This window comes from Numida meleagris, chromosome 1 (assembly GCF_002078875.1).
Source record: "Numida meleagris isolate 19003 breed g44 Domestic line chromosome 1, NumMel1.0, whole genome shotgun sequence".
NCBI lineage: Eukaryota > Metazoa > Chordata > Aves > Galliformes > Numididae > Numida > Numida meleagris.
In genome coordinates, this window is record NC_034409.1 from 152,923,786 (window position 1) to 152,951,759 (window position 27,974).

At 39.3% G+C, this 27,974-nt stretch overlaps 1 protein-coding gene and 1 long non-coding RNA gene across 8 annotated transcripts in view; one reads left to right on the plus strand and one right to left on the minus strand.

The window, feature by feature from the left end:
- Nucleotides 1-27,974, minus strand: part of LMO7 (LIM domain 7) — a 130,114-nt gene that overhangs the window by 49,044 nt on the left and 53,096 nt on the right. For all 6 annotated transcript variants that reach the window (XM_021417278.1, XM_021417272.1, XM_021417252.1 and 3 more), the window contains exon 4: nt 23,086-23,192. In XM_021417278.1, coding sequence (XP_021272953.1) covers nt 23,086-23,192 — 107 coding nt within the window. The remainder of the gene's footprint in view (nt 1-23,085; nt 23,193-27,974) is intronic.
- LOC110408513 lies at nt 1,265-27,833 on the plus strand. 2 transcript variants are annotated; one of them, XR_002444375.1, is made up of 5 exons: nt 1,265-3,397; nt 6,413-6,554; nt 7,355-7,431; nt 8,282-16,577; nt 26,502-27,833. It is a non-coding gene; the product is annotated as an uncharacterized LOC110408513 (long non-coding RNA). The 2 variants fall into 2 exon arrangements; XR_002444376.1 differs by lacking the exon at nt 26,502-27,833 and having other exon boundaries at nt 1,265-4,908; nt 8,282-11,235.

Genomic DNA, 27,974 nt, shown 5'->3' on the forward strand with positions numbered 1-27,974 from the left:
AAAGCTTTTAATATAGATACCCAATAGTTTGGGTTTTGTTTTCCAAATGTTATTTGGTTTGGTTCCCCAAGATCCCAATACATGTTAAATTCTGGAAACTATCAATTCATGGCAGCAGATTACTCCCACACTTAATCATTTTCCAGGGAGAACATCAACGTGGGGCTCAAGACCAAAACCAAGATACAAGATGTCAGTAAAATTCTGGAAGATTATTTGCAGCACCCCTTTAAGAATCCTTGGCTTTCTGAGTATCTGTTTCTAGTGCAGAAACACACTGGAAATGCAGATACGGATTTGAAAAAAAAATCTAGACAGATCAGAGTCTCCCCTTCCCCTAAATGAGTTATCCGCTGAGAAGTAGTAATGGGTCATTAGAGATAAGAAAGTTCTGCATCCATTTACGGGGAGGAAGAAGGGACAGAGACACTCCCACTGATAGAAAGGAATGTGCCAGTGACAAATGCACTGTGCCCAATGCCAAACCCTTCCCCTGGTGACGAATAGCCCAGAAACCCCAACAGCTGCAAAGCTATCTGTTTCCCATCCCTTCCTCCATGCTACGTATCTTAGTAATACAGGACTTCACAAACAGAACACAGATTTCTATGTCAACAGAAGTATCGGTGTTCTCCTTCTGACCTTCTAACCACCAAGGCTGAGGTTCCACCACCCAGATGCCCTCTGAAGGACTTGGCCAAGCCCTGCCCCAGCCCAGGGGCAGCCAAGGCCCTTTGCCAAGCTCCTCACCAAGCTCTAGGCACTGCAGCCCGACACCGGCACCTTAACTTACGTGACTGAGGAAGACTTTGGAGGGTTCGAAGGATTCTCCACCCACTACTTGCAAGGTATGTCACGCAGGAGACCAGCACTGTCTGTCCAACTAGCAGCAGGCTCGCGCTAAATTTTAACCTCTTTGGACACCTACTCAATTGCTATTAATATTGCCGTTATCATATTTCACTGGATTCCCACACGCTGCTCAGAATAGAAAGGCTTCAATGGACGGCAGGACCGTGGCATGGGCACAGAGACACGAGGACATTCCTCCAGCCAGCACTTGTATTCTCGGCGAACTGATATTCAACCCCGAGAGCCACAGCTCACTGCTAAGATTGCTGGAAACAAAATGGTCTGGTACTGCAGAAGCACTCGAGAACAGCTTTGGAAAACACACCTTCTTTCTTGACTGCTCTATAAATACAAAAAGCACATGTACTTTCCATAGCAACGTATCCACCGCACCCCCATGCCACTTACATTGTAACTGTATACAGTGTCAGGCGTAAATGACGGCAGAAAGCGTTTCTCCATGCCCCTACGAAACCAGCGGCATGCAGCAGGGAGCTCTGCGGGCCCTGTTGACCGAGCAGCCTGTCCCCAGCCCACACCCTCACCTGCTAAAGAAGGGGCAAGAGGGGTGGGGAGCAGGGGGATGCCCAAGAGGGGAAGGGCAGCGAAGGAATTGGGCAGGACAACACCCTCCGTGGGAACACGGCCTGGTTCATTGCCTCAGAGCCCAGCCCATCACACTGCCTCCGAGCACAGTGCTTCCTAGCTGATCTCACCCATAATGCCAAGCTATTCTTAAACCTCTTATCAAAACAAAAACAGGCACTTCTAGAAATGTGCATCAGCCCCAGCAAGTTACAGGACACTCATATTATCCATTTCCTCACCCTCTTTTCCTACCCCTCCCTGGGTGGTCCGCCTCCGCCAGCTTCCTCATAGCTCAGCCTGAGCCACGAGCTTCCCCTGAGAGGAAGCTAATATTCAGGATATTGCAGGGAAGATGACATATCTGTCAAATAAAACCAAAACAATCCAAAACAATATGCCCACAAAAAAAACAGTGCCAAAGGAACGAGCCTGTGCAGAGGAGCCTGGCTGATAACCTGAGCGCTCCTCAGGTCAGGGGTTGGCAGGGGAGAGGGAGGGAGCACTGCAGTAACACCTCCAGATAAAGAGGAGGCGGAGAATGAGAGCTTCCTGCTCACACCTTGAGGTATATGAAAGAATATGACAGCATTTGTAATAATTAGTGTTGCTTTGTTGACTGGTCCCTTTTTGCATGCTTTATCTTCTCTTGCACTCTGTTTTGAAGATCTCTCCCTTCATTCTCCCCTACCATACTAGATCATTTTGTGTGAATTTTGAAGATGAATTTGAAGAGAAATCCATATGGGGACTCATGCTTGTGTTAACTTTCTTTCCAAAAGGGTCAGCTGGTGTTTCCGTGGGGTCTCACTGAATAACAACTATCAAAATAGGCAACTCAGTGAGATCCTGTGAGTTTTTGAAAATACATACAAGAATACATGAATGTATAGTTGCTAACTAGCACAGAAATAGTACTAAGAGTTACAGAAAAATATTCTGTATAAAGCATATAATTTGCGTTAGATGAACTGCAGCAACCATGGCAACTCACATTATTTTTTTCAAGGCAAAACCAACATTCACCTTCTCTACTGCCTGATGCTGCTTTGCCATTATTTAATAGTTCCAAAATTATTGCTCTTTTTACTCTCACTCTTATATCCCCACTTGCCACAGAAGTATACTAGAGGCAATTTTACAGAATAGTCCTCAAAGCTGACTCACTTATTCCCTCAGTACTGCTCAGATACCGCTGCACCCACACAGGGTATGGATAAACAACTCACTGCAAGGTAAGTTAGGGTAAATATTTTCCATGTACCTACTACTCCATAGCAACTGCCTGTGTGCATTCTTACCCAGGATTAATACAATTGTTCAGTTAGGAAAAAGCATTCAGTGGTGATCCCTGAGGAACAGATAGGAATTGGTAGATGATACATCTTCGCTTACTGAGAGACACAGAGATTTTTATAACCTATATAATCAGATGGGAGGAAAAAAAAAAAGATGACTACCTTCAATCTCCTGCCTTGCTTTATGCTCAGAGCAAAATTTGGTAAACATAATCCTTTATTTTTGCATCAAGCAAACAGGTGGCGATGTACAAATTCCTTGTATGTAAGCAAAATAGCTCACCAGTTTACAACACCCAGCTTCAAGAGTTCTCATTAATTTTGATGGATGTCTTAAAAACACATGCCTATACTATGTAATTTATACATGATATTCAGCAAAGAATGTATCAGGTGACAAAAAAAATATGACTGACAGTTACTTACACCGAGTATTGCTAAGCTCATGCCTGCATTCATATTAAGTTTCAACACTGCAGGGAGGTATTTACTCGGTTGCTGTTGTTCTAATGCATAAACAGAAAACAATTAAGTGCGCAGAAGTGAGTTGCTAAAAACAAAAACTACAGATGCCCCATCCACGGCTTGTGAATCGGAGGTGGTCAAGACTTACTGTACTGCAGTCACCACCTCTTCAGGCGAATCAAGACTAATTATAACAGGTAGGCACACAAGGATGAATTCATCTTCCTGAGAGGAGACAAGCAAATGTAGACTGCAGTCAGAGCCCTTGCATTTTGGGGTATGTGGGAAATGCAGGACTTGAGAGTAACTTGCACATATTTCTGATGGCTAATTTTTTCCTCTACAGCAATTCAATTGTAATGCTGGCAAAAGTATTAGATATGAGAACAAAATTTACTTAGCATTCTAAACAAAGTATTCCCTGGAAAATCTCTGGATAAACTCTGTGTTCAGATCTATGGACTGGTTATCTTATTTTGGATGTCTGTATTATGTTTTGGTTAAGCTACACAGGAAAGGACATGCCTTTTGGCAGCTACTAGGTGAAAAGAGGCAGCCAACTCAGCTATAAAGGCCGGACTTTCCCATTCCTTTGCACCACAAAATAACTAAGACTGCAAAAAACTGAAGCAGATGAAATATCCACTAGCTTGAACTATCTCAATATTGACGTGAATACTGCTGATCCCTTAATGCTGGCTGAGGACAAAATCTGAAACAAGAACTGGGTTAGCGTCAACCTCAGCCCTCTTTATGTTCAAGCCGCATTGTTAAAGAAAAAATACTTCAGCATTTTAAAGGGGGATTACTAAAAGCACAGCTTTTGGGAAAATATGCTAGAGCTGAGATTTTGGAAAGATTTCAAATTATTTGTGGAGATGGACAGAATGATGTTGACAAAATGGAGGTACAAGGTAAGTGCAATTTACTCCATGATAAAGATTTTGGAAGCAAGTTAAAACTATGTTGGAATTTGTCCTGAAGTAGAAATAAATCACTACTGCATGACTGCATCATTTAGTTTACTGTCCACGTTTGGAATAAAAACTTTCAAAGACTACTGGGTTTTTGGTGTAGTATTTTGGCAAATTATCTCACAACCAAACAAGAAGCACTGAAGAAATTATAATGCTTCCTTTTTGAGATTTTCCTGATTTCATGTTTCTTTGAGTTACCCTAGCAACAGGGATCACAACATCACATAAAAACATAAAACACAGGCTGAACCTGACTTTTCTCTGTGAAAGCTAGATCTCTGTTAACTTGAGTTCAAGCATATGTACACAAAGAAGTGAGGTATGCAGATCATAGAAATATGAGTAGTCCTTAAAATTTCCTACCTTTTCTTTGCCTTCATATGGGAAGGCAGAGTCAGACTCATGAAAGAACACTTCAATTAATGCAGAGTCAAGTGTAAATTTATTCAACCTTATCAGAAATAATGCTGGAAGAGAATATAATTCCTTGAATCAGCTCTTCTAGAAGCTATCAAAAAACAAGACACAAGAATCAAGTTTCACAGAGTGCACTACTCTCAGCAAAAATGTGCCCTGTTGTTTCAGGGAGCAAACAAGATCCAAGGTGAGCGAATACTTTGATCCCTATTTGCTACAATTCCCACCTCCTGTCCTCAGTTCCTGGAACACATCCATGTAATGGAACTACATGGGATACTTAAGGATGTGGATATTAACTATTCTTTATTTAGGTTAGTTATAGCTTCAGATTTCTTTCTGTAATATATGAAATAACTAAATTCAATTTGTTGCCATCAGAATCACTGGATAAGTGTTTTCTTTTTGGAGGATAGAGAATCTGTCCTCTACAATCTAGTGGACAGAGGTGCTTTAAAGCTACTTTAAGCAGCCAAGTCAGATAGAGGGTATTTTTAAACATTTGCTCAAAACATTAAACTTTTGGGCCAGGTTTTCTGGCCAAGTTTTTAATGTTGGAAAAATGAATGCTTCTTTTCTGCAAAGTGAGAGAATGGGTAGAAATCCAAATACTTGCTGTGCCAGAATGTTAGAAGGTCTGTGTGGGAGGCAAAAAGGGGGTGGCAAGAAAAAGCTAGTCTGACCATATACCTCTGAGGTTGGAGAACTTATATCATGCAATATTCTGAGCATCCCAGCCTACTGAAACCAAATGTGCTGGAGTTTCTGTAGTAAAGTTAGAGGAGTTTGAAAATAAAAACTTAATGATACAGGAAAATAATCCTAGCCACAGAACTGTAGATGATCTCACACCATCTCTTTCACTGGTACTCATGAAGTATGTAATTTGTATCATGAAACTGATGACTGAGGAAAAAAGCTTGATACACCAATTAAGACACCACCAAAATGCTCCAACAAGCTATTACAACTCAATCGGGTGGCAGGGAGGGAGTGGAGCAAAAAGATTCAATTCTGCTCCAAGTGAGGCCATGGCAATATTCCCAACGTTTTTAATAAGTGCATGAGTAAATGCTAAATTAGGAGTCTTCCTTCTCATGAGAAAAGAGATACTAATATATTAACTCTTGGAAACTACAGTTCACCGTCTGCAGAATTTCACCAACCGTCTGGCCAGAAGTAGGCTCCTTAAAACACACATGGTGGTTGTAAGCTATCCTTCCCAGAAGACATTCAAATTGCAGAGCCTGGATAATGAAAACAACCCTTAGGCTGTGGAAGAGGCTATTGTACAAATCCTTCACCCCAAAATCCTCAATTTCCACACAAGAACTGGGCAGACATTTTGATCCAGATAAGGTTAGCAGAAACCAGAGAATTCTCATTTAGGGATTCATGGCTTCTACATCTTAAGGATCTCTGTATATGCTATGAATTGTATTCATTATTGCATTTAATCATTGCAATGATTATATCAGACTAATGATTAAGCTGCAAAGTATGTCAGTGGCAACAGTGAGCTACAGCAAGTCTTAGCTTCTTAGGAAAGAGTCCGCACATTGCATAGCAACTGCTAATCCAGACCTGCTACTTTGGAAACGTCTGCGGAAGCAGCCATTTTCATCTTTTTAGTCCTCTTGAGTTTTGAAGTCCCAACAGTAACACTGCTGTCACTACATTAACTATTTTCCAGTTCAATGAAAAGCCAAATCCTCATCATTCCCCATTGAGACTAAGAATGCAGAGAGAATGAGAAACGCAAAGGTAGTCCAATAAAACTAACTGTATGTTTTATCTCTTGATTACATTCAATTCTAGAGTTGCTAGCCTACTTGCAACAAGTTACAATTCAAGAAGAATCACACAGGTTATGATTGGAGAAGAATCACACAGGAAGCCATCTCAGAAGTCTCATCACCAGGGTGCACGTTGGAATAATGAGACTCAGAATGACTCCAAGGTCTCCAATTCTTTCCAACTCTAAACTAACAGAACTACAAAAAGTAGTTAACCAGTGCAGTGAAGGAACAGCAAGTAACATCCTCAAATGAGAAGAATAAATAAGTCTCTGCCAATGGTTTAGGAAGAGGTTGTTGACCCAGAGATAGCATATGCGAGAGATAAGCAAATATGAAGATAATACTAAAGATTGCCAGGTGGCAAACTGTTGAGCCATGTTATGCACATAAAGCTGACTGGCTATTAAGATCTACACTACCCGTTTTTGCAATATGCTTCCCCTTTCTTTTTACATAGCAATGTACAGGTGGGGAAAGCAGCTATGAAAAATATGGCTAGAGAGCTCTTTACATATTATTCGCCCTACGTGTGAGTACAGAAGCAATTCATGATCCAATTAATCTACTGAAATCTGTATCTTAAAGTAAGTATTCTCAATGGCTTTTAGTAAGTGCAGGTACAAAGATGCAACAGTCATCATCATCAAGGCAGTATATTTATGGCAGAGTACAAGTTTTTTAGTGTACTCAAAAATAGGTTATACTGCAGTGTAAGTTATGCAAGGCTCATTTTTAATAACATAAATCAGTTCCATCAAAAACAGCTCATGCTACAACAAACCAGCCATCTGTTGGATGTTAATTTATTGGAAGACACTGATTCAGAACTACTTTGGTAGTCAAATATTTATTGTTCAGTCAAAAAAAAAGATTATAAATGTTAAGTCCGCTACCACACCTCACTTGGACAATAGCACATTGAGTACATGTAAAAGTATGCACCTCAATTTTTTTCTTTCAGATAGGAAAGAATCTGTGGAAGCTTTCCCCAGGGAAAGAAATCCAGAACTGTAGAAGGAACTCTGGACAGAATGTCAGGTATGTAACTTTTAATAATAGTTCATTTAATTACACAGTTACCTAAGCTTCTTAAGAGGTGGGGAAAAAAGCACAACACAGCACTAACACACACAGGACAGGTACACAGGTGAATATATTTGAGTTCTCTGTATAATAAAGTTACCGACAAAAGCCAAGCAATGTTTCACAAAGAAAAGCTACCAGAAAAAGAACAAAGGATTGAAGTCATGAGGTATCATTCTCTAAAAAGAGAGAAAACAAATTCCCGTCAAGAACACTCCCTAATCCCTTCTCTTTTTAAGCAGTGACACTGGAATTTTAGCACTGATGAAGGCTGATACAAGCATGGAAATCCACAAGTTGTGTGTGAAATAAGACTTTGAACATACATGTTCAAATGTTCTTTGCACATACATTTTTCCATATACTCTGTGCTCAGCTGCACTATGTAAAGACTCAAATACGCTCATTTTGAGTGTTTAACCAACTACCACCCCATACATTTGCTAACATGCTCCTGATCTCAGAGTAACATCTGAAGATGAAAAGTGCTTTGAAATTATGCTCTCTTTAAAAAAATAAATGGCTTTTATTCTGGTTAATTTTAGTTTGCACAGTGGATTCTGCATTTCACAGGTACAACCAAGCCTTACTGAAGTGTTTCCACAAGTAGAAAAGTGACCAAGGAGTACCAAAGACAACTCAGTACAGTCATTACCAAAGTCAAACCAAAAACCAATTCTACCCCATGAACAGACTGTCATGGGGTACGCTGTCCTTATTTTTTTTTTATTTTGAGAAATTTTAGAATGAGCTGCAGTTTGCTTTGTTTAATGAACCAACATTTTCTGCCCTCTGTCTTCTATAGGGCCTTTAAGATGACCATCTATATCCAGTTCGTCTAACACTTATCTTTGTGTATTTCTGTGTGAATCATCACTTACAAGCTATCATTTCAAAGAACCAGACACTTTCAAATCCTGGCTACAAACAAATTTCAGCTATATCCTCCGCCATCAAGGAAAGTACAATATGATTTTTTGGTGATAATTACTCACTAATTTTTTCAACATAAGGGTTGGGATGTTACACACCTTAATAAGGAAATACATGAAAACCTCTACAGCTACCTTTTGTAATACCATTAAAGAGTAACCGCCACCTGTCTTCTACTTCAAAGCGCATACTCTTTGGAGGCTGACCCTGCGCTGCTGTTTGTTTTGCAAGTTGCCTGGCAGAGAAGCCTGAGCAATGGAGAACAAAACCAAAACGAAGCCATCTTCATCAGGTATCCCATTCCAAATTAGCTGGAGAGTGATCAAAATACTATTCCAAACCACAGAAGCAGTAGCATGTGGATCACCTACAGTAAAGGGGCTTAAAACTTAGGTGATGCTACTGTCTCTTAATTTACAGGAAAATTCAGACTAGGATATTTTACAGGTAAATATTGACCTTAATACACTAGTTCTCTAATTGTAGGCAGCCCTCAAAATTAAAAACATAACATTAACAAAGAATTCACAGTACCAAGAGCTGAAATAACCTAAAATAATTAGCTGGAGAATATTCTCATGGCTTGAGGTAGAAAAAACCACTGTTTAGTAGCTCTCCTCCACCACTCACTCTCACTGCTATTTAATTCTGCTTGTAAGGAACCCTGTCTCTCCTGTATCTACAGATGCGCAAATAACAGGAACATGTTCCATTAAACATTGTATGCCAAAGCCTACATGCAATTAAGCCTGACCAAACAGTTTCTAGGAGCTTGAAGATATTTGCTTTCCTGACAAAAATCCTGCACACAAAAGCTCCTTACATAAGTACCTATGCCTTTGGTATGTTTCCATCAAAAAGATTCCTGCCCCAGGAAATAAAAGCTAGCTTCTCTCTTGTTTGACTGATTAGACAGCAACATGCCACTTTTACACTTAGGAAACCACACAAATACATTCCTGGACAACAGGAGAGAAGAGAAATTCAGTGTGTTCACTGCTTCCCCACCTCCCCTGGACTGAAGTTAATCTCATACAGAGCCTTTCAGCTCAGGTTCCTCTGTGAGACTGAGAAAGCACCTGTAGGTATGCAAATGCAAACCATTCTCCCTTAATAGCTACTGTATTTGACAACTGGAAAATGGATTTCTGTGAAGCAGACAATGACTTGCAATGCTTCTGGGAACAGCTAAGATCCATTTCGCCATACATCACAATTAATAAAAGGAAACAAACTTCATTCATTTACATTAGCTTTGAATCACATTTTACCCTCATTCCTTTTTGTCCTGACTTCTATCTTCTAACAGTACCCATAGCACAACACAGAAATTTAGGCAGAGCTCAGGTTAGATATTTACACCAAGCAGCACAGCAGAGAAATACTAAATATTTTTGTGGAAATAGAAAGACAAGTGAGGAGAAAGCCACGGTGAGATGCTACTCCAGTGGGACGGAGTTGCTTGTGCCAATGACATGCACCATAGGCACCATGGTGGGTTGGAGTTGGCTACAGTAGTGAAAATGTTGCTGTTCCCATGGCCCAGTAGTCAAGTCAATCCAGTGCACTTGATCATGCAGATCTACCTCGGTTCAAGCAAAATGAGGGGAGGGAGGCTGTGTACTGTCTGAACCAGCACACTCCTGTCTTCTTCACAGAACACGCTACATTGGAAGCAGACTGTTTTTTGACCTACTTAATCATTTTCACTCATGTGCTCATATTTGAGCTGTTTGAAGGAAATAGGCCTTGAATTTTTATATTCTCACATATCTTCATGCTCAGTGTATATTTCTATTTAAACAGCTTTTCAAGCCATTGCACTTTTTCACTGCAAAATTCATGTTTTGGAAAAATGTATAAACTAAAAGCTAAAAAAAGTCCTATGGAGAAAGGATATTTGATGCACTAAGATTTCCTTTCTCGTCTCAGCCCCATTTCAGCTGATGTTTCAGTTCAGCAAAGATTTCAAAACTGACACTTGAACTGAATTCCTCAAATTGGAATCCAACCCTTGCATTCAGATTCTTCTCAGTTTTACTTTCTCCAGCTCCCACACACACTTCTCTGCCCTTTTGCCATAGCACCTTGTTGTGTAAATATGCTTTCTGATTAAGTCAAGAAGCCCCAGCACTTCCCTCCAGCTTTTTTCCTCATAAAACTCACACTGTCCATTAAAAGAAGGAAAATTATCAAGTGTCTTTTATCAAGCAACACTGGAAGACACCTGACGAAGCATAAACATGGAGCACCGGCCTAATTTACTCTGAGTATTCAAACCAACACTACACACTCATCCTCTACATCCGTACTGGGAAGTCAGGCAATGAACTGAATTTGTCCTGCATGCACCGCTGAGTGCAGCTACTGTGCAGCCATTGCCCACACAAACCCAAGCAAACAAAGCTCAGGAATGCAGGCTTGTTGGCTGCCATCAGCCCATGGATTCAAAGGCTTACTGTCCCACCTGAACAACAAAAAAAAAAGAGTACTGCATAGAATAAAAAGTTTGCAAGCACAGTTGCATTGTTTTTGTGACAATCACCACCCTTGACTGACTATACCACCTGAATAACTGGAAATTTCTGTACAGGGTATGTCTTAATTAAATCAACTATCTTGTTGCATGCATTCACAATTTATTCAAATAGTATTAGAAAAAGGAATGTGGTCACAATTAGAAGAGGAAAATGCCTCAGAATGACAAAATGTTGTTTATAAAAATAAAAGCTATTCTTTTGCAAGATAACTGCTTTCCTCCTGAAGAAAAAAAAAACGTCATAATGAAATGGCAAATAATACTAATAAATAACTACTGCTAAGCGACTTTTGTGATTTCTCAACAGCGGTCAATATCCAATACAAGCGATGAGCTCAGATTTCAAAGAATACAGTGTTCTGCACAGCAGAAGTGAGTGTTTTGCAGGATAAACCCAGCAGAGGAATCTCATTACTGATACATCTTATTCTGTGCTTATTCAAGCTGGGTGGGCGTGCCTTCTGCATAACCATCTGATGTGTGATTTTAGTTACATTACCCATGTCAAAATCAGTAACAAGCCATCTTAAATTAACTGATATTTTTAGAGGAGATGTAGGTTTTAACTAATGATTCTGAATATAGTTTATACAAATACATGCCAGCATATCGGCAGAAAATTTCACCTATTCCTACCTATTATTCCTGCACAGCTTTTAGTAAAATGCCAAATTTGTTGATAAGAAAAACAAACTAAAATTTCTAAGAATTCATAATATGTATATATATATATTTTTTTTTTCCAGCTCCATGATTGTAAAATGTTTCATGTAGAAGTAGTCAAACACTGGTCTAGATTAAGAGGTTTATAATGCTTCCCAACCACAATTTTAATCACCTCCTCAGATACCTCTGTATACAACGTTCCACTCCTGCTAAAGCTTAACAGTGGTAGACTGTTTGACTGACTGAGCAAATCAAATCAATTGCTTCCAGAGAAGCTGGCCTGATTTCCTTCCTTAGTCATGCTTCTTGGAGGCAGCTATCATAAATTTACAGAAGTTCAAACCACCTTTCACTGGATGTGACCTTTGCAGAAGTTCAGACAGGAACATCCACATAGGGCCACATCAAAACCCTATTGAGCCAGGATCCCACCCTCCTGTGCAACTCTAAGTGGTTGCCTAAGGAAGAGTGAAAATAGAGGGACTTCCCAAGCTAGATGTGGTTTCCCTATATTAAGTAACTCTTAAGAGATTTCTCTTCCATGAACTTCTCCACTACCCCATGAACTCAACATTTATCTTACACAGCATCGTCTGACAAGGAAACCTACTACCCCCTCATTTGGATGATTGCTCAATAAGAATGAGACACAGCGAGTAGCTCAGTTACTCTGCTATACTACTTCCTAGTAAGGTTTTTATATTTGTTGTTCGTTACTTTGTCCATCTCCCCTTCGCTTAAGGAGGGATTCATCCTCCCTCTTTCTGGCTAAGGACTTCCATCACATTTAAACAAGCAGCAGAAGCTAATTCCCATTTTTGGTACAAGCATTATGAGAATTAAGATTTTTTGATGCCACTGGATTCATAGGCTTTTTGGGGTATTAGGAGAGGCGAGAGGAGAATAACAGAGGGGTAAGTGATCAAGCCCCAAAGCTTCATGTGATATTTATGACACTGGCAAACTACAGATTACCCACAGCAGCACAATAATGTGCCATTTTTCCTTCTAGTCCTAATAATTCTTAGCAATGTTTGGGTTTTATTTCTGGGTGGGGCTTTTTCTTGGTTTGGTTTTTTTTTGGGGGGGTGGTTTTTTTTGTTTTTGACTGCTATTGAACAGATACTTTCACAAAACTCTCACAGAACTATTAACCCTATTATTTCAGTCCTGAATAGCATGATCTGTTCCGTAGTTTATCATTTTCTACATGAAATGGGAATTGTTCTGACTTTCCTGTTTTCACTTAAATAACCCAAGTTTTCCTTGTATTTACACATGTAAAGAATAACATATCTAAAAAATTAGCAAAAGATCATTAAAAGCTTCTTACTAGAGTAGTCAATACTGATAAATTTGGATGGATTAGGATTAGTCTGTAGAATTTAGCAGTAATTCCCTAATTGCACAGATCTGTGATGGAAACAGATCAAATCTTAAAGTCAAACCACATATAAGTATATTGTGCCCTCTGTTAACTTGAGCGTTTTTAGCTAATGTTTTACCAAGCACATCCCTCATTCCCAGAAAATGATCATGGCTGAGAACATCTTATAGACATCAGGTCATGGAGTTAAAAAGCATGAATTATTGCATCATAAATCTGACAAGCATATTTGAGCACTTATTCACAGGGCACAAGTGGCTGTCTGTAATTCAATATCCTTTACAAAAGTAAAAGCATTTTGAACTTAGTCTCCCTTTCCCCACCCCAATTGACTATTTTATCATATAATGCATTGGAATCCACGTCAGTTGATGAGTATCTTTACGTACTGGGTTCAAAGGTGTGTACGTGTTTACATTCACTGGACATCTTTTCTAGAAGGGAAAGGAAAGAGGAAATATAATATGCATTACTCAACCTCTTTACTCTGGTCCGAGTAACATGCTACAGTGACTTTCACATTTTTCCTTCTGAGTCAGTTTCTGATACGCCCCAGCACCAAGCTGAAGGGATCACCAGGAGGGCACAGCCAATACAAGGAGGGTAGGGCTCGATTTGGAGGACTGGCCCTGTGGAAACCTCGTGATTTTCAAGGAGAACAAAGTCCCAGTTCTGAGCTTGGACAAACTAACTACTGCAATGGCACAGCTGGATGAGGAGCAGGGCCTGGAGGATGGTAAGAAAGGAAACGTCGGTCAAGGCTGATGGTCATGACCATCCTTCCTTTCCTCAGTGCTAGTTATGCCACATATAGAATGTGGATTTCAGTTCAGTGCCCAACAAGACATTACTAAAATAGAGCAAGTTGAGTGGGGAAGCCAACAGGATGGTTGGAGCTGGAGATCCTGAGCTTCATAGTCCAGCTTTTTCAGCCTGGAGAAGCATTCTTTAGATGTGGGTTTTATTAAAGATCTCTATCATTAAAAAAAAAAAAAAGATCACACCTTTATGTGGCTAAGCATGCTGTTATTTAGCAGTCTTCTCCCCACAAAATGCTCTCATAACCATGGGACAGGACATGATTTCATTTAACTGGTCTCAGTGACAGCATGGACAAAAAAAAGCCTGCAGCCATCTCAACATGTGCTCTGCAAAGATATCTGCATTTGTTATTGTACTGTAGTACTCAGAATAGAAAATCTGTTAATGCCACATTGAAGAACACTATTTGAGTCCTCCGGTTAAGCAATAATAAAAAGTAGAGCTGAAATCTCTGAAAGCCCTGTAACAATAATATTAATCATAATAGAGGAATAAGAATGGCCCAAAGCAGGATTTGATATCGAGTACAATCTACAGCTGTCAATACACTGTTCAGCCTTACTCTCTCTACCTACAGAGTACAGTTAATTGACAAACTCCTGTATTCATGAAAAGGTTTAAGTCAGCTTCCCTTAACATATAAAACAGGAGCTCTTTCTATTCATTCCAGATTCAGCAACTAAAGACAGTAAATTTGTGTACGTGTTTCTGTATAATTGACATGAAGGTAATGCAAGTTTATTCTTTTTAGAAGTCCATTAACTCCCAAACTCAGACACATCTGCAGTTTTGTGTTAAAAACAAACAAACAACAACAAAAAACCCACAACAAAGAAGAAAAAAAATGCAGATTTTATCTTCCTTCATAACTCACTACTACTCATCCAACATGATTGCTTTGTTTTATAAACTGAATTAAATCCTGAGAAGCCAGGATATTGATGTGCATGCTTACAAATGAATACAGATGCTCAAGAGATCCTAAAAGGTTGGGAGATTTTACAAAGTAAAAAAGAGCTCTGAAAAGAGTATTGAAAAGCACTGTAAAGGCTTCTAATAGTAAGTTTTCTGGGGGTACAAAACCATTTTTTCAGAGATACTTTTAAAATGTAATCTTTCAGCAAAATTTACTGCAACTTCCTTCAGCAAATCATTCATTTTTGTAGTATAAATATTTAAATTTCAATATAGGGTTAGAGATACATGTCACTAACGATATCTGAAATACTGTCAGTATTACTAACACACACTAATGTCATTTTGCCAAGTTCGTTAAGGTGATTTTCTGTACATAGAACCCTAGAAGTTTTTCATTCCTTCAGCAAAATCATCTCACAAAATAGATAATTGGTAATCAAACACCATCAAGATTATAGGCCCGTAAAAGGGTAAGTTACCTGTTAAATCACTCAAGAGAAAAAGTGAACCATCTCAGACGTTTCTCTTCATGATTAGAAACTTCAGAGAAAGTTCAAAGATTAAACAGTACCACACCCAACATTTTATAGACTTTACACTGAAAAGTTGGAGGTTAACCCTGGCAGGTACAGTCCAAAGTCTGGAACATATTTGATTACCTCCAACGGTTTTACTGGAATGATTTAAAGCTAATGCAAATTAGTGACATGTGTGAGAATTGCACACTGAGCACAACAGTTTGACATGACTGATGAAATATACTCATCTCCATTGTTACCTCTGCGTAACAATTATTAGTGTTGATAAAAGTTAAACATGAAATGCATGATCTTGAAAAGGAGTTATCACAAACAATATAAACACAGCAATTTTAATGTTTAAAATAGGATGTGTGAATATAACTTACTTATATGAAAATGCCCACAGGAAAGAGGAAATTTCCACGCTTAGAAAGTCATAGGAACATTTCTAGAGTCATTCTGAAGTGAGGGTGCTGCACTTTTCCATTTCAAGGGAAGTATCACTAGGAAACTTAGTTACCACAATAAAAACTTATTACAACCACATGTGTAAGAAATGTTATTTCCCTAGAAGTCAGAAAATGACTTTTAAAAGCAGCATTCATTATTTTAATTAATTTTTCCTTAAAAAGGCTTTCATTCCAGAAAACCCTCACTTCCATTCCTTTCCCCTCAACTTGAATTCAAAGATACTCTCTTTGAGCCGTTGAGCTGATAGACTTTTCAGCCATTCCGGTAGAATCTGAAGACCTTACACAGGTACAAGTTTCGGGGTAACTGCTATCATTTTTCTTGCACTGAAGCAATTGGCTTTCATCCAGTCCACAACTTTCTATTCTACACAGAATAAAAAAGGCAGGAAAGGGTGGTTCTGTTTTGTGTGTCTGGGGTGGGTATTTTTGTTTTGTTGTTTTGTTTTTGTTTTAAAGGCAAATTAGAACTAGCTTTTTCAACTCATATTCTGTGTTTCTTAGAAAAATTAAATCACTAGAGCAGATTCAGGCTCAGAGCCATCATGTATTCTCATTATAACCCTGAAATTCCTGGGTTTTAAAAAAAAATTCAAGAAAGTATAGCAACTCTACAAGTACATTAGCAATGTAAGACTCAAATATGAATTCAATACTAACAACAACAAAATTGAACTCTGAATTACCTAGCCACAAATTGACTTGCATTCTCTTTTTTTTTTTTTTAAATCTCTATTTTCTGTTTAGACAATCTCCATCAAAATTTAAAATGCGACAGTTCTTTGTGAAGCACAAAATGGGATACAACTCTCAAAAGAGTTTCTCATTACCTCTCAAACGTTTAGGTAAGTAAATTGCCAGACAGTTCAAATTGCTGAGTGCTATTGGCAAAGCAAACCTGAAGAAGTCCACCAAAGGCTGAGATGTGGCACTACTTTGACAATTGAAACTTTCTTTTCTATGCATGTACAGGAGCTCTTTCTATTCATGTCTTTTTACTTGGCTGTCCAATATTCATGATTGAATTATAAGCATTCGAAGAATCAGAGACCCTCTGTTTCTTCCTATCAAATCACTGTTTCTTTTAAATAGCGCTCTCTATTTCTCAACTAGGTTTTTCACAGCAAATTTTGGTAAAACCTTTCATTTGTACTGTAGCATTAGGAAGAACACAATTGACCTTTCTAAATGACAGCTGAGATTCACGTGTAGGTGTCAACATGACTGCAGGTGATACAGGTTTGCAAAAGAAATTCTTAAGAGCACCGACAATAATCGCCCACTCAAAAGACCACCTATTCAGGGCTTCCTACAAAGATTGCATTCTTAAATGATCTATTCTGCAGTGGTAACATTCATCACATATGAATTAAAATTTTACTTTGCCTTCACTGATGCTTCAGAAGAAAGTATCTTCAAAGACTAGATATCAGGAAGAAATAGACTAGATATTAGGAAGAAATTCTTTACTGTGAGGGTGGTGAGACACTGGAACAAGTTGCCCGGAGTGGCTGTGGATGCTCCCTCCCTGGAAGCATTCAAGGCCAGGCTGGATGGGGCTTTGAGCAACCTGATCTAGAGGGAGGTGTCCCTGCCTATAGCAGGGGGTTGGAACTAGATGATCTTAAAGGTCCCTTCCAACCCAAACCATTCTACGATTCTATGAAAGAGCAACACAAATGGAATCAGGAAACCCAGCACATTCCTCAAGACCAGTCACGAAGAACATGAAGTTATGAGTATCAATTTACATAGGAAAAATAAAAATAAAATTTGTTTTCATATCAAAACCTAGAGTCTATTTAATGGCATGTAGCTATTTTCTTAAGATGCAAAGACTGGCAGATGCTACATCTGCATTCAGCCCCCTTTTGCAACTGCTTCAATGGTATTTTCAGCACCCAACAATATGCGCACATTTAGCAGTTACACCAGAAAAGACAAGTGAGGAAATTTCCATTGAAAAAACCATTGAAAGGAGGCACCGGTGTTACTGTAATCTGACTTACGGGATAAAGAAGGTAGGTACCAGAGGATGTTTTGTGTTTGGCTTAACCAGTGCTAAGGCAGCTTTCTTTCTGACAGCCCAAAAGAGGAAAGTGTGGCTTAGTAAGGGGGCAACACTTGTGATATGGCTTGTAGAGATTCTGTACATCTGTTTTAAAAAGTTTGTATAGCTCTAAAAAGAATGAACAATTAAACAAAGCTTAATCATAAGAAAACTATATAAAATGTATTCTGCTCCAGACAGGTAGAGAGACACAGAATACAGGTTTACTACTACATTGCTTAACAAGCATTTCATTTTCAAGCTTTATTTTAAACATTTATCTTCAATTCAGAAAGTATTACCTCTGAACTGTAAGAGAGCCTGTCTCAGAAGTTTAGCTTCTGAAATTCATGAACATGAGGGCGAGCATGACAGCTGTTACTCCTCTCGGCTTGGCTTTAGATACATAGACCTTTGTTCTAGAGAAAGCGCTGCATCCATTTTTTTTCCTCCAAGATTGTTTTTTGCTTTAGGAAACTATACGAAATACTTGTTCAGAAGGAACTATAAATCGACAGTTTAAACTATCTAGAAGCTAGAAATGCCAGGGGTAAAATCAGAGCTCTGCTACTTCACCTGGTTTATGCACTTAATTCCATTTCGGCCAGATTTCTTTGACAGGATTTTCTACTTCTTTTATACTATTTTTCTTAACTTAGTGTACATGTTTGATGCTGAATAAGTAAAGAAGTACACAGAAGCAAAAAGTTGAAGGCCTTATCCAAACATCATCTTCAGAAACACAATAGGTTCTGAGACACTTCCAGCTATCTTATCAGAATTCGTTGTTTCACTCAAAACCTACTCTAAACATAACCCCACCCTAATAACATTAATAGAAGTCAAATATTTTGATATTTATTGAAGAATGAAATTAAAGTAATAAAATTAACATTAGGAAGTAGGAGCTTGTGGTAGTTTTAAGCAAGGCTTGCCATTTTAGATTAGTACAGTGAATTCTTTTTCCCAAAATTTGGTTTAGCGCATTTAATATTTTCATGTATTATCCCACACTAGTTTGGATTTATCATTAGCGTTCCATGAAACTAAGTGGTTCTGTTATACTTTTCAGATAGTTATTAATTTGCTCAGAAAAAAAAAAGATAAATTTTAGTTTGGCTATTGGTCCAACTGTTCAGGCTGCCTCCTTTAAAACTGATAATTGGGATAACAAATGCAATCAGAACCAAAGTTTTATATCTGTCCTGGGAAATTCTCATTTCTTGGCTTTATTATGCTAAGAACCCTTCCACAGCTGGGAACAACTGGGTGTGTCACTTTTAAAGCGCTGGGTAAGGAAGTGCTTAGCATTTTTAAATAGTAACTGCGCTGTCAACTGCAAGTCCCTAGGCTCGTATGGCATTCCTACTGTGATAGAATTGAATAATCAAAAGAAATATTAAGACAACATTGCATTACGAAATAAAATAAAGCTGCTGTGTTTTAAAATAATATTTCTGATTGAAAATGATCTTAAGAAATTTAAAAAGCAAGTATACTGAGAACTTAAGAGGGTCACATGCATTTACGCAAATAACTGGGAAGATATACATATGACTGTGAGAAATAAGTCCATCTGGATAATTTTTATTGGAAAACATGACACATTGCAGTGCTCTACCATTGAGCAGTAACTTCAGCAGATTTACAGAAATACCAAAATATAAATCTCAGACATTAATCTACACTGTCATGTTCACTGGCAGAAGAGACGCCATCCATACCAGTGTATTTTTCCATACCACAACAACTAATCTCATCACTGATCTGGCAAAGCATAAAGCTTGCAATCCTTTGAACAGCAACCAGTAATTTTAACCATCCCTCTTCACACAAACTTCTAAACAATAACATTTTAAGCAGCTTTTTCTTTGCAAAAAGGATTATCACATAATTACTTGGAACTCAGAGGCGCTAACATACTGGAAATGTAAGAGGACTCTTGTCCTAGATATAAGTAGTAATTACGGACGAGGGTTTCATATTGTGCCTCTACATCATCTCTGTTGCCGTTAAAAAATACATATAAAACACAAAGTACAATTCAAAGTGGCAACTTCATTACCAGATAGGAATATTATTTGTCAGTATTGCTTCTGGCAAGCCACAGGTAACCTTATGCTCTATAACTCAAGAAATACTACAAACAAACAAGAGTTTGGTATCTCTTAATGGCTTGACATTAACGTATATTATTGATGACACAAAGATACAGTGGTATCAGCTGAAGTGAAAAGGAGAAAGCACCTCAGAAACAGGGTATGAGGAGAAAATAAACAAAGTACAAGGAGAAAATAACTCTTCCTGCTGGGAAGGAAGTCTACCCAGATGGAACACAACAAAGGTCTGGTAAGGTGCCGAAGGGCCCACAACACAGGAGGCCCCAAAAGTAAGTGTTGGGAGGAAATGCTTCTGCACATAATGCATCATTAGACTGGAAGCGTTCCCATTGCAGATGTCCAGTATCAGAGCTATTATGGGGGTCAAACAGCAATGAGACAAATTCACACTAGGCAATTACGGCTCAGTCAGAAATGCAGCCTCCCAGCCAGATTCATCCACTGGCTTTACTATGACATATTAAGACTACTTTGGTGTCCTCCTCAGTGTTAAAGGGGGATCCACCCTTTCAATGGCACCCTCCTCCTTAGGAACTCTTCATATACAACACAGGCTGAGTATTTTCTATCTGGTATTACATACTAGTAGCCTACCAGAATACTACGTACTATTCACAGCAATCCCAGCCTCAAAAGCTTACTGTTTAAACAACAGTTTGTCTAATCTACTTTGGGTAGATAAAATGCACACATTGTCAGTGATGCAACGGTAGAAAACTGGAATACTATTGAGGTGTAAAAACACATGCTGCTTCAGGCACACTTTAATATTATCCTGCATAACCTATCACAGCTAATTTAAGGTGAGGGCAATTAGCTTCAGGTGATGATGGCAAAAGAAATTTGCTTAGGAATGCCAGATAGCCAAAAATGAAATGCAATCTTTTTCTCATATGCTGACTTTTATAAAAGTTTTCCCACTTCATGACAAGAGTGATTTACTTTCAGTGCTGAAACCAAGGTTAACAGAGGACAACACAAAAGCAATGCATGAAACAGTATCCCTTTTCTGATGACTGGCACCAGAACATTTTGAAATAGCTTATTCTGCTTGAATGTCTCAAATTACTTATTTCTATTACATTAAAAAGTTAGACCAGAAAGTTCTTGATCAGATAGCATTTCTCTCCTGACACATACAGCTTTCTCTGGAAACATTTTAAAGACTTGCTTGACATCTGGGTGATCAAATGATGTACAATTAACTTTTCAATTGAGAGTTATCTTGGTATAACTTATTTCCTTCACTTCTCGAAACAGAACTTCCCTCCTGTCCTTCTCCAAACTCGTAAATACATCAAAACATATTAGCATAGCTCAGTTAAGACTTTACAACGTGGTCAGATACAGAAGTTTTAAATTACCCCGTAAGCCTTTCAAACGTACTGTGGAACTGTTTTATGATACATAATGTGTGGAAAGTCAAACTTACATTGAAACAAATTAAAGAACATGCCTACACTGCTGCCAGCTCGTTTGACTCTAGCCCAGACTCCCTGCATTGTTTTCCATAAGAAGCGATCAAATCTGCTCTTTTGAAAAACACTAATTAATCTATTGCCAAGCAGGTATGATGTAATATGCCAATTGCCTTATGACAAATTCACATTCCAGCCTTACTCTTTGCTCCTGGAAGCAGAACTGGTAGTGCTGAAAGGATCCAAAGAAACAAAACAAAACAAAAAACTCCACAGTTACAGACCCAACTAGAGTAATTTCATGGCTGACCTCACTTGGGCACTGTGGTTAACATAGGGACAAGTTGGACAACACAGTTTGCACAACAGCTTGCTAACTCTACCTGCCTGACCTCCCCTGGGTTTCAGTTCGCCATTTACACCGCTGAGGATGAGCTCCTGACAGCGCCCAACCAGTTCACCTGTACCCTTAGAGCAAACCTCAACCAAAATAACTTTAGCAAGGGTTTTCGTGGATAATGAAAGCTTGGCAGAGTTTAAAAAGCCTCCAGCTTTCAGCGTGACATATGAGCTGACATAGAGGATACCAGCGTTATGGAGGGGTGCCAAATCCCCAGGACATTAGCAAGAAATTATTTTTCAGATATTAGTCAAAGATTGGGAAAAAAATGCATTTACATCCCAAGTATCAAACATCTAAATGGTATGAACTTTCATTCTGAAAACAAATACTGTACCATCCAGTCCACCTACAAGAGATTTCTCTTTAATTAAAAGAAGTAGATGTCATTTCACTCTATTTTTTTCCTGGTATGTACAGAAGGATTACTGCCTGTTCCTCTTTTATAAAGCCAATAGATTAAGACATGAATCAGCTCTTAACATTTAACTTGACACGTTTTCAGAACAGTTCACAGAAAAAGCTCTTCCTGTTTGGAGACTTAACAATAAATTCATCCTTTGTACCAACACAATAAAAGAAACTAACACTGTAACAAAGCAAGAAGCCCCATTAAGATATCTTTTGGTGATGTGTTCATCTTAAAACACCTGTTAAGTGCCTAATAGAAAGTTCCACGTTAATCTCTCAGAAACTAGCAATAAAACTCATATTAGGAGACTCAGTAGTCCTGAAACTAGAGAATCCAGTACTTACATCTCAGAACCAAACTACTTCTATTTCACAGAAAAACTTCCTCCTCTGTAAACAAGACAATAACTCCGTGCAATTCTGTACTTGGTTTCTACTCTCACACGTTCTGAGAGAAAGTGTGACACTCAGTGACAAACACCCAGTTAATATTTGGAGCAGAGGAAACAGCAGTCCTTCAGGAATACCGTACCCAAGCTCCACTGCAATTCAGACAACCATCAGAAAAACCACCTCAGCCTTTCATATTTCACAGCAATAATCTCAAAACATAAAGGAAAGCGATGCTTGTTATATTATTTAGCAACTAATTTTGCTCTAAGCTTAAAATAACCTAAGCAGATCCCATTTCATATATAAAATGTTGTAAATATTCATTAACAATTACTTTGCTTATGTGAGGTTTAATAATTAGTTTCTGAAATTTAATTTGTACAAACCTTATTGACTACTTTCAAGAACACATAAACCTTCACCACAGTATTCAGAACTGCTCTTACCAGATTAAAAGAAGAATTTTCCATAGGCAAACAAACAAAAAAAAAAGACTGAGAAACATATTCAGCTAAGCTTAGAGGGAGAAGGGAGGAGGAAAAACAAAACCGCAGGACTTACTTGACTGTAACTCGATTGGACAAATCCTGAAGGTCTCCTGGATGAAAAAGTTGAGCTTCTTTCAATCCAATATTTTCACAAGCTTTCAGAAAAACATTTATGTTATCCTGCGGAGAGAAGTAGAAAGCAGTTGCTGAGTTAGAAGCACTAGGCACTGAGCAGGCTTTGCAAGACGATTAGTGCGAGCCTCTAAATGTCAAAGTCCACCTCATGGAAATAAAAATAAAAAAAGCAAATCTTCTGGATCATAAATACAGGTCGTTTCTCATATACACATGCAGCCGGTGATCTTGGTGACTGACTGATACGTTAAAGATTACCTGGCATAAAGCAGCAGCTAGCCAGTAGGCAGCAATCTCCACTTTGATGTCAGCTCTGTTCAGCAAACAAACGCCCTCTTTCTAGCTTTGCACGACAAGCCTCACCTCTTGCCTTTAAAAATAACTCCAGCTACTGACATTCACCACCCAGAAACTCTTGGCAGGAGAGGAAGAGGAGGAACACGCTGTTTCTATGATTACAGACCAATTATGGAATACTGCACCTGGAATCTGGGTTTGGTTGCTGAGCAAGCTCCTGAGAGACAGAAACCAAACTGTATTCAGCCCTGCTGCTTCCTCGGTTGTGGGGTTTGCTCTCCTTGTTGGTCCTCCCCTTCCTCTCCACCCCCTCCTCCCTATAAGACCAACGTATAACAAAACATAGGTGCAGTGTATTGCAGCACCCACCTGCTGCACCTGCTGCAGATCAACAGGCTGGCAAGGGCAAGGTTAAAGGGGGAGGGGGGGGGGGGAAGAAACCTCACACGATATAGCGAGAGATTATACAACTTGTGATCTCTTTCCACTTGGTAAACAATAGGCAATAGGCAAGAAATTCCTTCTCGTTAACGTGGAATGCTATCAACAACAAAAGAATTTGCCCTCTTGCGCACTTCTCAGTTTGGTTGAAAGCCACAGGAAAAGGTACACAGAGTTACTTAGTTCATAAACTGCGTACAGCCACGTTACGCTGTGGGTTGTAAAGTCAAGATACTTACATCAGAGTTTCACAGTATGGAAAAGCTACACTTCAGCAATGTAATACGCTTTAATCCCCCACCTTTTTTTTTTTTTAGTTACATATAATCACTGAACATAACTCACTAAAAAGAAATCCACAAAAAGTAACGGCTGTTTCAAATGCATCAAGAAGTCAAACAAATACTTTTTTTTTTTTTTTTTAAAAGTAAACCCAAGAATCCTCTCAACCTTCTGTTTCAAAGGTCCCCAGGATTCCCCTTATTTCTTATCAGTCTGCAAATATGATATCATTCAAGGAAAATATTTGAACAAGGTATTCCTCATGCAGGCTGTGGCTCTGTGTTACCACATCCATAAGATCTCAACTGTCTCTCAAACCATCAGTGTTATGCCCCAAGGTCTGACACACAGCGTAATGTGGTGGGGACTGTTCTACTGGGAATGGAAGGGGAGGAGAAAAATGCCACAGCAATGACAATGTGGGACATGATACGGTGCTGCAAGAGCAGCCAGGAACAATAAAGGACAGGCAATCTCACCTCTGCACCAGCTCCTGCAGCACCCAAAGGGCTGCCTGCACAAGTGGCCAAGCTAGAGCTTTGTACCAAGGTACCCCCAGTACACTTCCTTTTCCTTCCCATCCTCCTTGCACCTTCAAGTAATGCTGGCTTAGAAATGGCATTTTTATTGAAAGCGTCACCTTAGTACCAACACTCAAGGACTTGAAAAAGGCAGTTTCCTTTTGTATGGGAGAGGCCACAATTTACTGTCCCCCTCCAAGTTCCAAGGCAGTGTGCTCTGGTGGGTTTACCAGTTGCCAAAATTCACAGTAAGCTAGTAAATGGATGGGTTACATCAACTGAACTGCAGAGAATGCCTGCGCTGTGCAGATAAATAAGGAAAAAGAGTCAGAGACTTAGAAAAACTGATGCTGCCAACACCCTGAGTGTAATGAAAACATGAGTACTTGCTCATCAGTGGTTGCTCAGCTGTACAACAACAAAATTGTTGTTATATATAATGATATATAATATTATCTCATATAATATCCATAATATAAGAGAATTTGAGATGTTGTAACAACTGAACTAAGACACCAACCTCCTGATAAACAACACATATATGGCACCTACAGTGCATGGAGTTAACACTTTCAGAAACAGGTCAAAGAAAGGGGGAAATAAAAATGCAACACAAAACTCAGCTAGTCATGGCTCTCACTGACATGTAGAATAGAACAGCTGAAAATCTTCCTCTTGCCAGTTCCTCAAGCCAGTAGTTTGATCATGCTTGTCATTGACCAGGTAACTGCAAACTTTACTAGAGCTGGGGGCTGGGAGTCACCTGCAAGCAGCAAGATCACCCAGAAGGTTATTGCACAAGTTTAGATATTGAGACAAAAAGGTGTAGTGTCAACAAATTAGCACTACTAGATACTGTACTTGTAAAATTATTCTTGACCATTTCTAATCATCACAGTAAGTCACTGAAGCTACAAGTCTCAAAATAGCTAGCAGCCATTTTAAAGTCTTACAGAATAAAAAACCTGAAAATGAATTTTAAATAGTACCACAGAAATAAGCAGAAAAAAATGACAAGCTGTCAAGCTTGCAATTAGATTCATCATTAGAAATGCGAACAGGAACATTGTTCAGTGATTAAAGTGCTCAAATATAGTAACCATCATGCCAAGTCATGAAATATAACTATACTTTAGTAAGACTAATGGTTGATACCCTTTCAATTTCAAAGGCTGTACTGGAATCTTAATCTCATCGTAGTCCACAAAAAAGAAAAAAATTCAGACCTCAAGCATCTGGAAAAGCACCACATACCAAATCTATTTCCTTGTGACCACAAGACACACAAGCAATGTGCTTGAGAAAAACAAGTTTATCACATGTGTTCCTACACGCCTTCTGCATCCAAGATGCTCTCAATTTCTGTAAACCATTGCAGAGCATCTAATTTTAAGACTCAAATCAACAGAATTGCACAGAAAGATGTCATATGTTGAGAAAAAGACAAGGAATCTAAATAATAAGCAGAGAACATGAGAATTTGCTTTGGTTATGCCAAGAAAATCATAGAATGGTTTTGGCTAGAAGGAATTTCAAAGTTCATCTAGCCCCAACCCCACTGCTGTGGGCTGGAACACCTTTCACTAGATCAGGTTGCTCAGAGTCCCCATCCAACTTGGCCTTGAACATTTCTTGCAGGAATGGGACATGCACAACTTCTCTGGGCAGCTTGTGTCAGTGCCTCACCACCCTTATAGAGAAGAATTTCCTCTTTATCCCTTATCTACATCAACCTTCCTCTAGTTTAGTCTTTACTCCTTGTCCTATCACAGTAATCCCTGAGATAATGAGTCTGTCCCCATCTTTCCTATAGGCCTCCTTTAGGTACTAGAAAGCCACAAGAAGTTCCCTCAGAGCCATCTCCTCTTAAGACTGAATAACTCTCGGCCTCTCTTCAGAGAAGAGGTGCTCCAGCACTCTGATCATCTTCGTGGCCCTCCTCTGGACCTGCTCCAACAGGTCCATGTACTTCTTATGTTTGGGAACTCAGAGCTGAATGCAGTACTCCAGGTGAGGCTTCAAGAGAGTGAAGTAGAGGGGGACAGTCACCTCCTTATCCCTGCTGGCCACGCCTCTTTTGATGCAGCCCAGGATACAGTTGGCTTTCTGAGCTGCAAACACACACCGCTTCCTCATATTGAGTTTTCCCATCAGCCAACACCTTCCCTAAGCCCTTATCTGCAGCACTGCACTGAATCCATTCTCCACCCAGCCTGTATTTGTGCTTGAGATTGCCCTGACCTATGTGCAGGACCTTGTACCTGGCCTTATTGAACTACATGAAGTTCACACAGGCCCACCTCTCAAGCCTGTCAATGCTGATCTGGGTGGCATGCCTTCCCTCCAGCATGTTGAGTACACCACTCAGCTTGGTGTCATCTGCAAACTTGCTAAGGGCACATTCAATCACGCTGCCCATGTCACCGACAAAGATGTTAAATAATATTGGTCCCAATCTGACTCCTGAGGAACATCACTCATCATTGGTCTTTACCTGGACATCGAGCTCTTAACCACAAATCTTTGAGTGCAACCACCCAGCCAGTTACTTATCACTGAGTGGTCCACCCTTCAAACCCATCTCTCTCCAATTTAGAGACAAGGATGTCATGCAGAACAGCATCATGCGGTTTGCACAAGTCCAGGCAGATGGCTTCTGCTCTTTCCTTATCCACCAAGGCTGCATCCCTGTTGCAGAAGGCAACCAGATTTGTCATTGCTTCTGCCCGCTTTGTCATTGATTTGCCCTCCATAAAGTGATGTTGGCTGTTACCAATAACTTTTCTGTTCTCCACATGTCTTCACACAGTTTCCAGGAGGATCTGCTCCACAGTCTTGTCAGACACAGAGGTGAGACTGACCAGCCTATACTCCCTGGGCAGTACAAAGCACGAGAGGCAATACCGGTACCTTCTAAGCCCACAAGGGAAGTAACAGCAGAGGAAACAGAATAACTGGCCATTCCTGAAGTGCTGTGATATGAGGATACACAGTCAAGCAGATTAAATACATTCAAAAAAGAAAAGGTTTCTGACCATTAAAAGATTCTGAAGTGATGGTGATAACAGTGACAAAAATCAACTAGATGTTTTCAATATGGAGTTTGATCAATGCACATCAATGAGCATTTAGAGCTGGAATTAGAATGATGCCATTACATTTTTTCAAATCATGACAAAAATAAAGCCTGAAGCATTGACCACAAAATTCAAGTGCAGTTCATTTTTGTTGCATTTATACTATTTGTAAATTTTTCCTGGGAGGCTGAAAGGACACAGAGAGGTTG